This window comes from Cydia splendana, chromosome 18 (assembly GCF_910591565.1).
Source record: "Cydia splendana chromosome 18, ilCydSple1.2, whole genome shotgun sequence".
NCBI classification, from domain to species: domain Eukaryota; kingdom Metazoa; phylum Arthropoda; class Insecta; order Lepidoptera; family Tortricidae; genus Cydia; species Cydia splendana.
Window position 1 is genome coordinate 5,953,786 of NC_085977.1, and position 12,076 is coordinate 5,965,861.

The 12,076-nt window shown below is 37.2% G+C and overlaps 2 protein-coding genes across 2 annotated transcripts; one reads left to right on the forward strand and one right to left on the reverse strand.

Moving 5' to 3' along the window:
* Window positions 1–680: 680 nt before the first annotated feature.
* Window positions 681–3,211, reverse strand: LOC134799206 (uncharacterized). The gene is made up of 3 exons (XM_063771594.1): window positions 2,881–3,211; window positions 1,968–2,037; window positions 681–995 (listed from the first exon to the last, which is right to left on the reverse strand). Exons 1-3 carry the CDS (start codon window positions 3,166–3,168, stop codon window positions 688–690), a joined length of 666 nt encoding a protein of 221 aa, XP_063627664.1. The 5' UTR covers window positions 3,169–3,211; the 3' UTR covers window positions 681–687.
* A 5,891-nt stretch (window positions 3,212–9,102) lies between these two features.
* On the forward strand, window positions 9,103–9,649 carry LOC134799207 (uncharacterized). Its single transcript, XM_063771595.1, has one exon. The coding sequence runs from the start codon at window positions 9,125–9,127 to the stop codon at window positions 9,635–9,637; it is 513 nt and encodes a 170-aa protein (XP_063627665.1). The 5' UTR covers window positions 9,103–9,124; the 3' UTR covers window positions 9,638–9,649.
* The last annotated feature ends 2,427 nt before the right edge of the window (window positions 9,650–12,076 follow it).

Genomic DNA, 12,076 nt, shown 5'->3' on the forward strand with positions numbered 1-12,076 from the left:
CAGTAAGAGCGTTCAAATATTGTCGTCTAAACTGAAGCTCGATTGTATTGGAATATGGCCGGTAATATTAAAAGTAGTTTACAAGTGTCCTTTTGCGCATCTTTGGAGTGGCGGTATAACTTATTTCCTAGTCCACAAAGCTGTCAACACCATGCATACGGGGACCAACATATTTTGAGCTTCCTGTTCCAACAGTTGGTACTAGTCCAGGACTCCAAAATAATAGGGACGTTCACTATAGCGTGGGAGTTTTTCGTTGGCCTGTCAATCTGGCATCGAATAACTGCGTTTACCTGCTGGGGTCCTAAAGGACATGACCAGACGTTGCATTTCAAACAGATGACCAATACCCATACACTTTTTTTACAAAAAACTTCAAGAGATATTCTAGTAGCCCGCCCCCAAATTTCATTGGTGGACGAAAGCTGACGAGCCTCGGGCAGATGTTCCCGCTTCAAACAAAATGCGCCTTTAAGGTGGTCAACTCTGGCTTTGGCCGATAGTACATTTAACTCTTGACTGTGTGAGTCATCAATTCAGCGTTGAAATAATTATAGAGAGTTTAATGTGAATTCTTCGATGCCGTCGTCAGATCTTATGGAGGATATAGGTTAATAAAGCACTAAAACTGCGTAAATGTTTATATTATATTACAAGACAAACGTCTAGCATTTAACATTTGACAATTTACTTGTTCTGCCCAAAAATAGCAACAACTTCTTCGATCAAAACATGAAGGTCGATTCCATTTTCGTGCAAAGTAGCAGCCTCCTCGTGGAACTGAGGAGTCTCGCGCAGAGCGGAGAACGTAGCTATCCATTCGTCAGAGAACAGGTTGTCGATAGCGTTCCTGAACACCTCATCTTCCTCCTTCTTCTGATGGAAGAGATCGTCCAGCTTTTCTTTGGGCAAGATGGCAATGCTGTCCTGAAGGAAGGAGGTCAGGGAAGTGCCGGAGGCCTCGCGAGCGTTGCGACGGGAGCTGGGGATGGCGTCTGTGGAAATATACAAATACCTATAGAACCTCCCCACACTGGCGTCTTTTAAGCGTCAGCGTCTAGTCAGCGCTATGGAAAATACTGGCGTCGCTGTGCAGTTGCGCCCACGTTGCGTCGAGCAGCAGCCCTATGGCTGCTATGTCACTTGCGAGCGTCTGCGTCTAGTAAACTCTATAGTTTACTAGACGCAGACGCTCGCAAGTGACATAGTACTTGTATGTCCAATAGAGGCTATTCCTTCTTATCGGCGCTTGTCCCGAATGTCATTCCTAAATGACTATTTACGAATGATTATTGACTATCATTATGTCCTTTTGCCCAGAGAGCAAACTAGGCGCTGTTATGAATAGTCCGGTATTGTCCGGCTAAACAATAACTGGACGTAGTTTAGCGTAAAAGATCCATCCTCTAAAATTTGTCATTTACATAAATGAATGACTTTTCCGTTTGACAGAAAGTTCCAATTTTACTAACAGATTTTTGTGGATTGGATCTTTTACCCTAAACTACGTCCAACTAAGGATTGTATCAAATAATATTTGTTCCTTCCTGCGTTTATGGATGTTTTCTACGTTTGTTTAAGTGTTTATGTATATCTATCTGTTATATATTTCGTCATCCGGTGGGTACTGGACTGGACAGCACAAACCTTATTGAACGCACTGTGGGGCTAGATCTGTTTGTGTAAGATATCTTAGATATCCCATAATATTTATTGATATTTACGAGTAGATAGTAGATCATAATATCTCTCACTCAATAATACCATATACATATTAATCTTGATCTCAAAAATATGCATTCGTTACACAGGATTAAAGATATAGCCGGTTAAATAAGTTTTTCATTAGAAAAAGGCGCGAAATTTAAATTTTCTGTGGAAAATTTACCCATCGCGCCTACATGTATTTTAAATTTGCCGCTCTTTTCTACTGACAGAAGTGGCTTGACAGACGTTATATTACTTACTGACAACTTCGTCGATCTTGTCCAGGAAGAAGGTGATGTCAATATTGTCAGCCTCCAGGAAGTCAACCACCTGTAAAAATTAGCAAAACATGAAGGTCACTTGCTAGGATCAAATTGAGCAATTATGATTACAAAAGACAGGTTCGAATTTGTTTTTTTTTTCACATTTATAAGGTAAGGGGCTATTCATAAATTACGTCATTTCAAATTAGGGGGGGGGGGTCTGGATATCGGATGATGGTAGCATGACGTAGGAGGAAACGGGGTCATCTGCCGCGCAGGGTCATTGCCAAAAACTTATTTTTCAAATTAAGATAAGATTTTTTTTTTCAAATGCACTAGGGTAGTGTCGAAAATCAATTACGAATCTTTCGTCATCGTCCAAGCGCACCAATATCTGGTTCAATAAATAAGGTCTACTATCTACAGGATAACACAAAAGTACGTTGAAAGATTTTTTTATTTTAGAAATAAGTTTTTTACTTGACATGCCTTTTACGAAATGTCATTTAAATGAAAACTACAATCATTTTACTGAAACAAAACATAAATTATCCACAAAATATTCTCCTTTGGTGTTAAATACACAAACGCAAAGCTTAATAGTAACTAACTATTTTGGCTCAGCGATCCATAGAGAATCTTGGCCTCTGAAACGAAAGCGTGCCACCTGTCCCGATCCTGCGCAACTTCCTGGCAGTTACTGACGCGAAGCTGAAGCAGATCCGCCGTCACACTGTCTTCCCAGCGATACTTGGGCTGACCCACCGGAAGGCTACCAGTCGGTCGTCCTAAGAACGCCCTCATGACAGCCCGATCCTCTCCCAAAGCTTAGTAAAATTATCAAAAATAGGCACATAAGAAAAATTTACAACCTAGTTTTGGGCAGCCCGGTAATGAGCGAGCAACTTACAGCTTGGAACTCGGGCAGCGACTCCATTTCCACAATGAGTTCCTTGAAACCGGCGGACTGCACGTAGTTTATCGCAGCGTTAAACTCATCGAACTGCTCGTAAGTTGCCCTCAGTTCCCCTAACTCCTCCCCAGCCTCCTGGATGATCAAGTCAAGGAAGTCCTGGAAGTGTTCGTGGAAGTCCTTCCTCGGCTGAGGTGCCGAAGCGGCCAGGGCAACTAGAGCGAGCAAGCAAGCGGCTACCTTCATTTTGGAAGACTTTTGACTGATACTGAGCTCCTTTTGCATCGGTTTTTATATTGACCAGTTGAGTTTTTATCTAGCCATATCTGCTAACCGAGCCTAACACTTGACATGTAACTTATCTATCTAGATACATTCTTTACGGTTTTGTACGCAAGGTTTGTTTTAGGAAAAATCAAAAAAATTTTAGGTGTTATCAATTGACAAACACTTGAGCGAGAGCGTGCTAGGTATCTTAAGTACTTATTTTGAATAATCATCTAGGTACAGTTTGTTATCTAATCCAAAAGGTGACATATATAATCCACATATTAGTACAGTAAAAATGGCCATTTGCACCGTCCCACTAACCCGAGGTTAACCGGTTAAACCGTTAACCCAGTGTCAATTGTACTGGTAACCATGGTAACTCCAGCTTTAACCGTTTAACCCCGGTTTAATGGGATGGTGCAAATGGCGCTAAGCATTATAAACTGTCGTAAAACTATTCATTTACAATTGCATTGTTGTAATAAATGTAAAAGAGATATGTACTTAGTAATATTAACCCAGTCGTATTACTATATATCTTTTATAAAATACAAAATCTATTTGCTGCAGACAAGATATATTATACAGTGATACTACTAAAATAAATTAATAAGTAGCTTAGATCTAAAATAGGCCCCTGAGGCATTGTACCAATAATGCTGGCGGCATTTCCTCGCTGTATCGCAATGCTGATACGTCTTTTTATATAAGTAATATTAGTAATATATTAGTAGCGGAGTTACCTAGGGGTGCATAGCGTTAGGGCTGATTTAGACGGCGCGCGAACTCGCATGCGATTTTAGTTACGTTGCGGAGTGTTGGTTACGCCCAATTCAACCGACCGATAAAAACCCGCAATGGTATGAAACTCGCATGCGAGTTCTCGCATCTATTTCAGTTTAAAATTTATACTTATAGTAGGTAATGTCTAATGTGACTAGGTACTTAAAAAAAAACATAAATCAAAATCACTACACCTTATAAAACAAAGTCCCCCGCCGCGTCTGTCTGTGTGTTTGTATGTTCGCGATAAACTCAAAAACTACTGAACGGATTTTCATGTTTTCACCTATCAATAGAGTGATTCTTGAGGAAGGTTTATAATTTGTTAAGGTTTTGTGAATCCGGTACGAAGCCGGGGCGGGTCGCTAGTATTTGATAAAAATAATTTGATTTGTTCTCAAAGTGTTAATTTAGCTTGCGAATAGTATAACTCCATAGATTTCGAAATGGGAAATTGGCAGAATGTGGAACTGTGCAAGAATGCACCGACCGTGATGGAGTATAGCGGGCAAGCGGAACTACCCTACAAGTCCTACAACTATGTCCTAGAACTTCGCGAACCTCATGCGCAACCTGTAGGTATGGTATAGAATAGAATAAAATAGAAAGAATTATTCGCAAGAATACTTATCTATATACAAAGGTGTACTTATATTAAGCGGTGGTAGCCGAGTGGATATGACGTCCGACTTTCAATCCGGAGGTCGCGGGTTCAAATCCTGGCTCGTACCAATGAGTTTTTCGGAACTTATGTACGAAATATCATTTGATATTTACCACTAGCTTTTCGGGGAAGGAAAACATCGTGAGGAAACCTGCATACATCTGCGAAGAAATTAAAGGTGTATGTGAAGTCCCCAATCCGCATTGGGCTAGCGTGGGGACTATAGCCCAAGCCCTCTCGCGCATGAGAGGAGGCCTGTGCCCAGCAGTGGGACGTATATAGGCTGAAATGATGATGATGATGATGATGATGATGACTTATATTAAATAGTGAGTAACAATATTCAGCCATTTGGCATGCAAATTTTAGGAACATCGCAACATAAGAATTAAAATTATTTACATGTCCAGATACTCCTTAACACTAAGAACTAAGATACGTCAAATATTACGTCTTGATACTATATGATTAGATATGTCAGTGTCAAAAGTGTCGTTTCTGTTAAAAAAAACGTCTTTACGTCTGTTACATATGTAATGAGTCATGTACATTTGACAAGTTTGGAAAAACCGGCCATGAGCAGAGAGCGATAAAAATATTATTTCACGTATATTCGTATTGTAGAAATTCCGGTATATAAGTAGTGTTTTGTTAAGCCGATCTTTGGTGATAAGATATTGTCGTGCTTGGAAAATACGCAACTTTTAGTCAATCACACGCCACACTTATTATCACAAAGTCAATACCTACTTTATTTAGTAAATAGGCCATAATGACGTGTGTAACATTTTCGGGCGCATTTAATAATTATAAAAACTTTTACAAAAAAAAAAATTTTGACCGGTATTATTAATATTTGTCTTGGCACCGACTTCAAACACATCAGTTGATAACGCGTATACTTAAAAACGGATAATATTTTATTTTATCCTTTTTGACGTCGGTTTACTTTTTTTTTGTAAAAGTTTTTATTATTACTTTTTTAGTTTTAAGGCATTGTTAAATGCTTATGAGTGACGCGTGACGCATGAATGAAAAGCTTAATAATGCGTATCACTAAATTCGAAATCATTCCTGTCACTGCACAAACACAAAATCCATCCTCCGCCCCGTGAGTCTCCGTCACTGACTCAATCCCTCAACCCCCTGATCACTCAACCTCACAGCAGATCAATCCCTGATCACGGAACCCCTCGACCCTGAAGCCTGAACCACCAACCCTTCAACCGCCATTTCCCGAGTCCTCAGTAGCCTTACCATAAGTCTAACACTGACATATTCGCTAGCGTGTGCATAACTTACTTTCTATGCGTCTCGCTCGTACTGGCATCCTATTAGCGCGAGCGAGATGTATAGAAAGTAAGTTACGAAGACGTTAGCGAATATGTAGTGTCAAACCCGTGGTAAGGCTACAATTGAACTTCATCAAATTGGTGATTTTCGGGAGGAAATGCTTGAGTTACTATAGAAAACAACGATGTCGCCATACTCGTGCCTTTAAAAAATTGAGGAGTTCCCTCATTTCCTTATGAATTCCGTCATCAGAGTAGAACCAACAACATTATGGGAACACCTTGGAGGTAACTTCGTTCAAACAAAAAAAGAATTACTAAAATCGGACTACGGGTTCTGGAGTAATCTACATTTATAAAATCATCATCATTATCATCAACAATCATCATCATCAGGTCCACTCCATGAAATTTGTGGTTTTCAAGAGGAAATGCTTGATTTGCTTAAGACAATACCCAAATCACCATACATGTGCCTTTAAAAATTGAGGAGTTCCCTCAATTCTTCATGGATCCCATCATCAGAACAGCACCAGATTAATGTGGGACGTCCTTGGAGGCAGTTCCTTTCAAACAAAAAAATAATTCCTCAATTCGGACCACGGGTCTTGAAGTAATCGCTGAACGTCCTACATTTTAAGATATCGTCATGATTATCATCAAAACAATCATCGTCATCAGGTCAACTTCGTCAAATTAGTGGTATTCGAGAGAAAATGCTCGATTTGCTTAAGAAAACACCCAAATTACCATACATGTGCATTCAAAAATTGAGGGGTTCCCTCAATTCCTCATGGATCCCATCATCAGAACAGCACAAGATTTATGTGGGACCACCTTGGAAGTACCTTCTAATGAACAAAAAAAGAATTAGTCAACTCGGCCCACGGATCTCGGAGTAATCGGTGAACATACATAAAAAAAAACATAGCCACAACCGAATACCGGGGTCACTTTGATCAATTTTAGAGTTTGGCACCATTTTTTGACGATCCTAATACACGTAAAAATATGAAATAAAAATATAATAATCGGTTTTTTCTCTTCTTTCAGCCTGCCAAATAAAGAAAAATTAGGGCTTATATTTTTTTCAGAAATAAATAAAAACAACGCGATCAAAGTTATATTGAGAATGGGGTTACTTTGAAACCACTAATTTTTTTGATGACAATCTAAAGTAGACCCGCTAAAAAGCCCGTAAAAAATAAAAAAATAAAAATCGGTTCAGTACTTTATAAGTTATATATATTTTTAAGGTGTGGGGTTACTTTGATAACATACCAAATGATACAAATTAATAACTTTAAGCGCTTATTAGATTATTTACTATAAATAACGTAGGAATTTAACTTATCATCGCACTTAGCAACAGATTTTTGAATTGCAAGCTTTTCCGTTTCAGTAAATTTGGTCTGTGCACCCGGGTTTTTGATATGTTGCCTTTATACTTATTTTATAAAGTTCTATAAAAAATATTGTATGCTTTCGATGAGGCACGAATAGATTTTGTGCGCGCCACTATGTTTACGAGTGCATCATTGAGTTGTTCTTCTTGGTACCTTTTGTAGTCTCGTTACCCGGTATTTTTTTGTAATTACTGGCATTGTTTCTAAAAAAAAACAATGCATTTTTATTTATTGTGGAATGAATTCCCTGGTGGGCTGGTGGCCTCACGCACGTATAATAAAAAACCTAAAGCAAAGCTGCAGGATAAAATATAGCCAATTTCCACCCAGAAAGTTAATTCCATACAATAAAACCGGGTAAAAGAATGTTTAAAATCAGATGAGCAGTTCCGGAGATCAACTCCTACATACAAACTTATAATTCTACATCCTCTACAGTCCACTGACTCAAACGTTACCAATTTATCATATAACTATTGAAAAAAATACATTAAAAATTTTTAACCTGCCAAAATAATGCATGGTGTTACTTTAATATTTTAATCAATTTCACCACGTATAAGTGATCAAAGACACCCCGACCCATGGATTCCCCGCCTACGTGCGCATGTGTAGGTTGTCGAATTCAGGTATTTTTTTATAAACTCACGTATTAACACTGATTAACCTAAGACACTATAAACTTACATGTATTAATTATTGACACAAATACAGTCAAAGTTTTTCAACCAATAAAACCAGGAAGAAAAGCGTACCCGCCATTAATATTTTTTTTTCTAGACGAAATAATAATATTACACTAGCATCCGGTTATTGCGCGGTGTAGCAACTATCAGTGTTGCCAATAAAGAAAAAATAACTGCGAATGTATTTTTCAACTCGTGAAAACAAGCACTTTAGTAGCGGAGGGAAGTTGGTATCAAAGTCGACCCGCAAATCAAAGTAACCCCGGTTTACGGTACAGAACCTCCTCCTTCTATGAAATTGAAGTCGGTTAAAAATAGGTATAATAGCATCAGTACTATTGAAATGGATGTTTTGGAAGTCCTTAACAATTTATACAAAAATTTTGCACCTATTTCCAACAAGTGAGATAGAGAATCTGCAAAATGCTTAAATGCAGGTAGACGTCACCACTCACGCCCACACCATAGCATAGTCTAATAAAACATAGCCACAACCGAATACAGAACCTCCTCCTTCTATGAAATTGAAGTCGGTTAAAAACATGGTAGGCTTGTGTCAGTCACGTGACCACGAAAAGACGGAAAGAGAGTACCAGGCGTAGTATATTATTATACCATGGCCAACACTCTTAAAATTGTAATAAAGTCCACCGATGGACAGTTAAGAGTGTTGCTGTATGTACCTACTTACTATACCGATTTATTTTATGATCATTAATTAAACAAATAGTAAATCGATATTTTTAGTAAATACTTAATCTAGTTTTGGACGATTTGAACAGTTAAACTTTAATTTATGGCAACACCATTTCTAACTACACGAGCCACAACACGATGATGAAGATAAACTTTAACGTTTACTAAATACGCTCTAAAATGCAATGTGTTTCCAGGCCATAATTGTTAAAAAAAAAAAAAAAAAAATGCAATGTGTCACTTTCGGAATCTACATAAATGGGTAGATTATGATATTAATTATTGCAATGTACCTACATTAAGTAACGCAATTATTGCAAATACATATAACCAAACGTCAGAATAAACAAAACTTGTCAGTATCAGCAGCATTTCCTGTGAATTGTTTTATCAAAACAGCAATACCTAGGTACGGTACGGATTAAGCACTAGGAAACTGGAAACATGAACATGGAAGACAGTGAAACATCGAATAATCAAACTATCAGCGGCTTCATAGACGATTATTCCCATCTCCGCTTATCCTATTATCAGCCACGAGGCAGGAATAATTCATTATCATTCGATCATTCAAACCGTGAGTCTCAAGATAGTCAAGATAACTCAACACTTAATCATACCGCGAGAATGGATGGTTCTGGATGTGAATCACCCGTTGTGCAAGATATATCAATACAGAATCATGCCTGCACCGCGAGAATGGATGTATCTGGATCCAAATCATCCGTGCAAGATATAGAAATAGAACGGCAGCGTCGACGTGAATATTACATATCCCAGATACCGGATTTGCCTCATCCATCGTACACTATGGCGTCAATAATAGCGGCTAAGTCTCGCCAAATGGGCGGTAATTTTGCCTACAATAACAGAATTGAACAAGGCAAGGCAGAGTTAGAGTTTTCGCCGCGGGATAGGTCAACAATGCTGCCTCGTCAGTTTAAACGTGAGAATTGAAGATATTTTTATATGTATAGTTAGTTTTTTTAGCATTAGAAAAAAGATAAACAATCTTGACGTCTATTTATCAAAGAAAACTTTTGAAAAATAAATCACGGCAAATATGTAACAATTATGAATCATATACGATTATTTACACACTTTTGCTTTCATAAGTAATGGTTACTGATTTTTAAAAAGCGTTTTTCAGTTAAAAGACACGTCAAGATCGCGTAGTCTTTTGTAATGCTAAAAAACGTACTGTGATAGTAGTATTGTAGGTTTGCTTCTAAGTGAAAAACGGTGTATGTTGTAGAAATATGTGAGTGACATGAAAATTGTGAATAAGTAACGTAAAAGAGAATTAATTACACAAAGACAATCTCAATTATTATTAATAAAATTTGAATATCTAATTACAAGAATAATATATTGGAATGTTGATTATAAATGAAATAATAAACGACTTTCAAATTTAATTTCACTTGTCTTTTTTATTTCAGTCTAATGTACTCGTATTTCTTTATTATTAAATGTTAATCAGTATAAGTCGACATATAAATTATATCATGTCAGTACAATACATTTACAAGGTTTAATTTAAGCTTAACTACTTTTCTTGCAATTTACCCTGGCATGTCCACGGATGAAAACAAAAAATAAAATAAATGTGTATCTAGTGCTTTTAGGTATCTTTTTTTAGCCATAATACCAGTAGCACTAATCCAGCAACGTCATCAAGACGATGCGACAGAAAAAAGCGTGTTGTAATTACAGCTACCGCTGATTTCCCCCGGCACTGCGGTACTTTTATGTTTCCGCGTTATTTTATCTTTTTACATAACAAAACTTTGAGATATTTCCTTTAGGTAAGTAGGTACTTTTGTATTATTTAACCCTTATGATTCTTATTCTTAGCGAAACGACATACTTATTATATCAGTTAATCTGGTTATAATATTAACTGAAAATTGTTGAACATTAGAGTTTTCGTTCGCCGAGACATCTATTGTCAAATAGCAGTACTGATAAAATACCGCTATATGACGCTAGATGTCGACTGCGAAATATCGCGCGTTTTGGTAAGGAAATTGATGTATGGAGATGGAGTTACCACTCTTTCTTTACTTATATTACTCTATGGTAGCAATAATTAAAATACACAAGGTACGGAAGTTAAAGTAAAATGTATTACTATTTAATAAGAACCAGAATAATTTTGTTAATTGGGTTTAAGTAAACAGACTAGACCTATAATAGAAACCAAAGAAACACAAAGTTTCAAATTGTTAAATACATAGAATACAACAAAAACATAGAATAAACAAACAAGACAAACCGAAAGTTCAGTGGTAAATTCACCTTCATACCTAATAATTACTACCATTTCAAGTATTCACCATTTCCACTGTCTATAAAATTAGGCTATCTTATTTATATATCGTCATCCATCACATGACAACCAAAACTTAATTACAATAATTACTACCACAAATGCAGAGTGAACAAAACAAGGCTGATTGATTATTTATCATGCAATTACTTAGTGAGTTTTGGTTGTCTACTGACAAATACCTACAGTCTATTCTGCCCCAATTTACCTTAAACCTTACATAAATGAGTAACTCAATATAAAGTTAAACTACGATTAAAAACCCCGTCCAAAGCCATAAGTCATTTCGAGCCCCAAAGGCCCTTTTACTGTTTGAAAAACACTCGCCGAGGCCTGATATGCAGTCCACTGGGGACACTATTTATACGGTTTAAGTTAAAAACGAACTGTCAAACAAGAAACTCGGGGGACAAAAGTTCTGAATAACACTAAAGTTTAACGTGTCCTTATTTCTTTCCTGCTTTACATGCTATTGTGGACCTTGTTCGATTGTGTTAAGTCTGTTTTTGCAGTGAAGGAAAACTAGATTGTTTACTAATCTTTTTTGGGATGCTGGGAAATATGTTTAAAATGGACATTTATTTGCAGTATCTAAAAATGGAATAAAAACTGTTGCGAATACCTGGCGGCTATGGCAGAACACTGTTATCTAAATAATAATATACTGTAACAGGCACATACAATTCGTCGCCATATATTTCTGACCCACCAGTTCCATTCCGTATCGTAAGGGGTTGTGCACAAATCACGCGAGGTGTATTCGGCTACTTTTTGACCCCCCCTCCCCCTTGGTAATATTTGGTGAGGTTTTTAGCTACCCCCCCTCTCCCAACACAACCTCACGTGTATTTTTTTGAAATTTTTTCATTCAACCTAATTTTAAGATAAATAGTAGGTATTGTATGTAGAAAATCTTGTTTATTTTTCTATTTTCGTAAAAAAAAACTCGCTATTTTGAAGTGCAGAGTGAAGATTTATGTTTAACGAAACCGAGAAAAAGTATCTACTCATGGGGTAGGTTTTTTTTTCTTAGTTTCGTTCACTGTAGAAAAATACACGTGTGG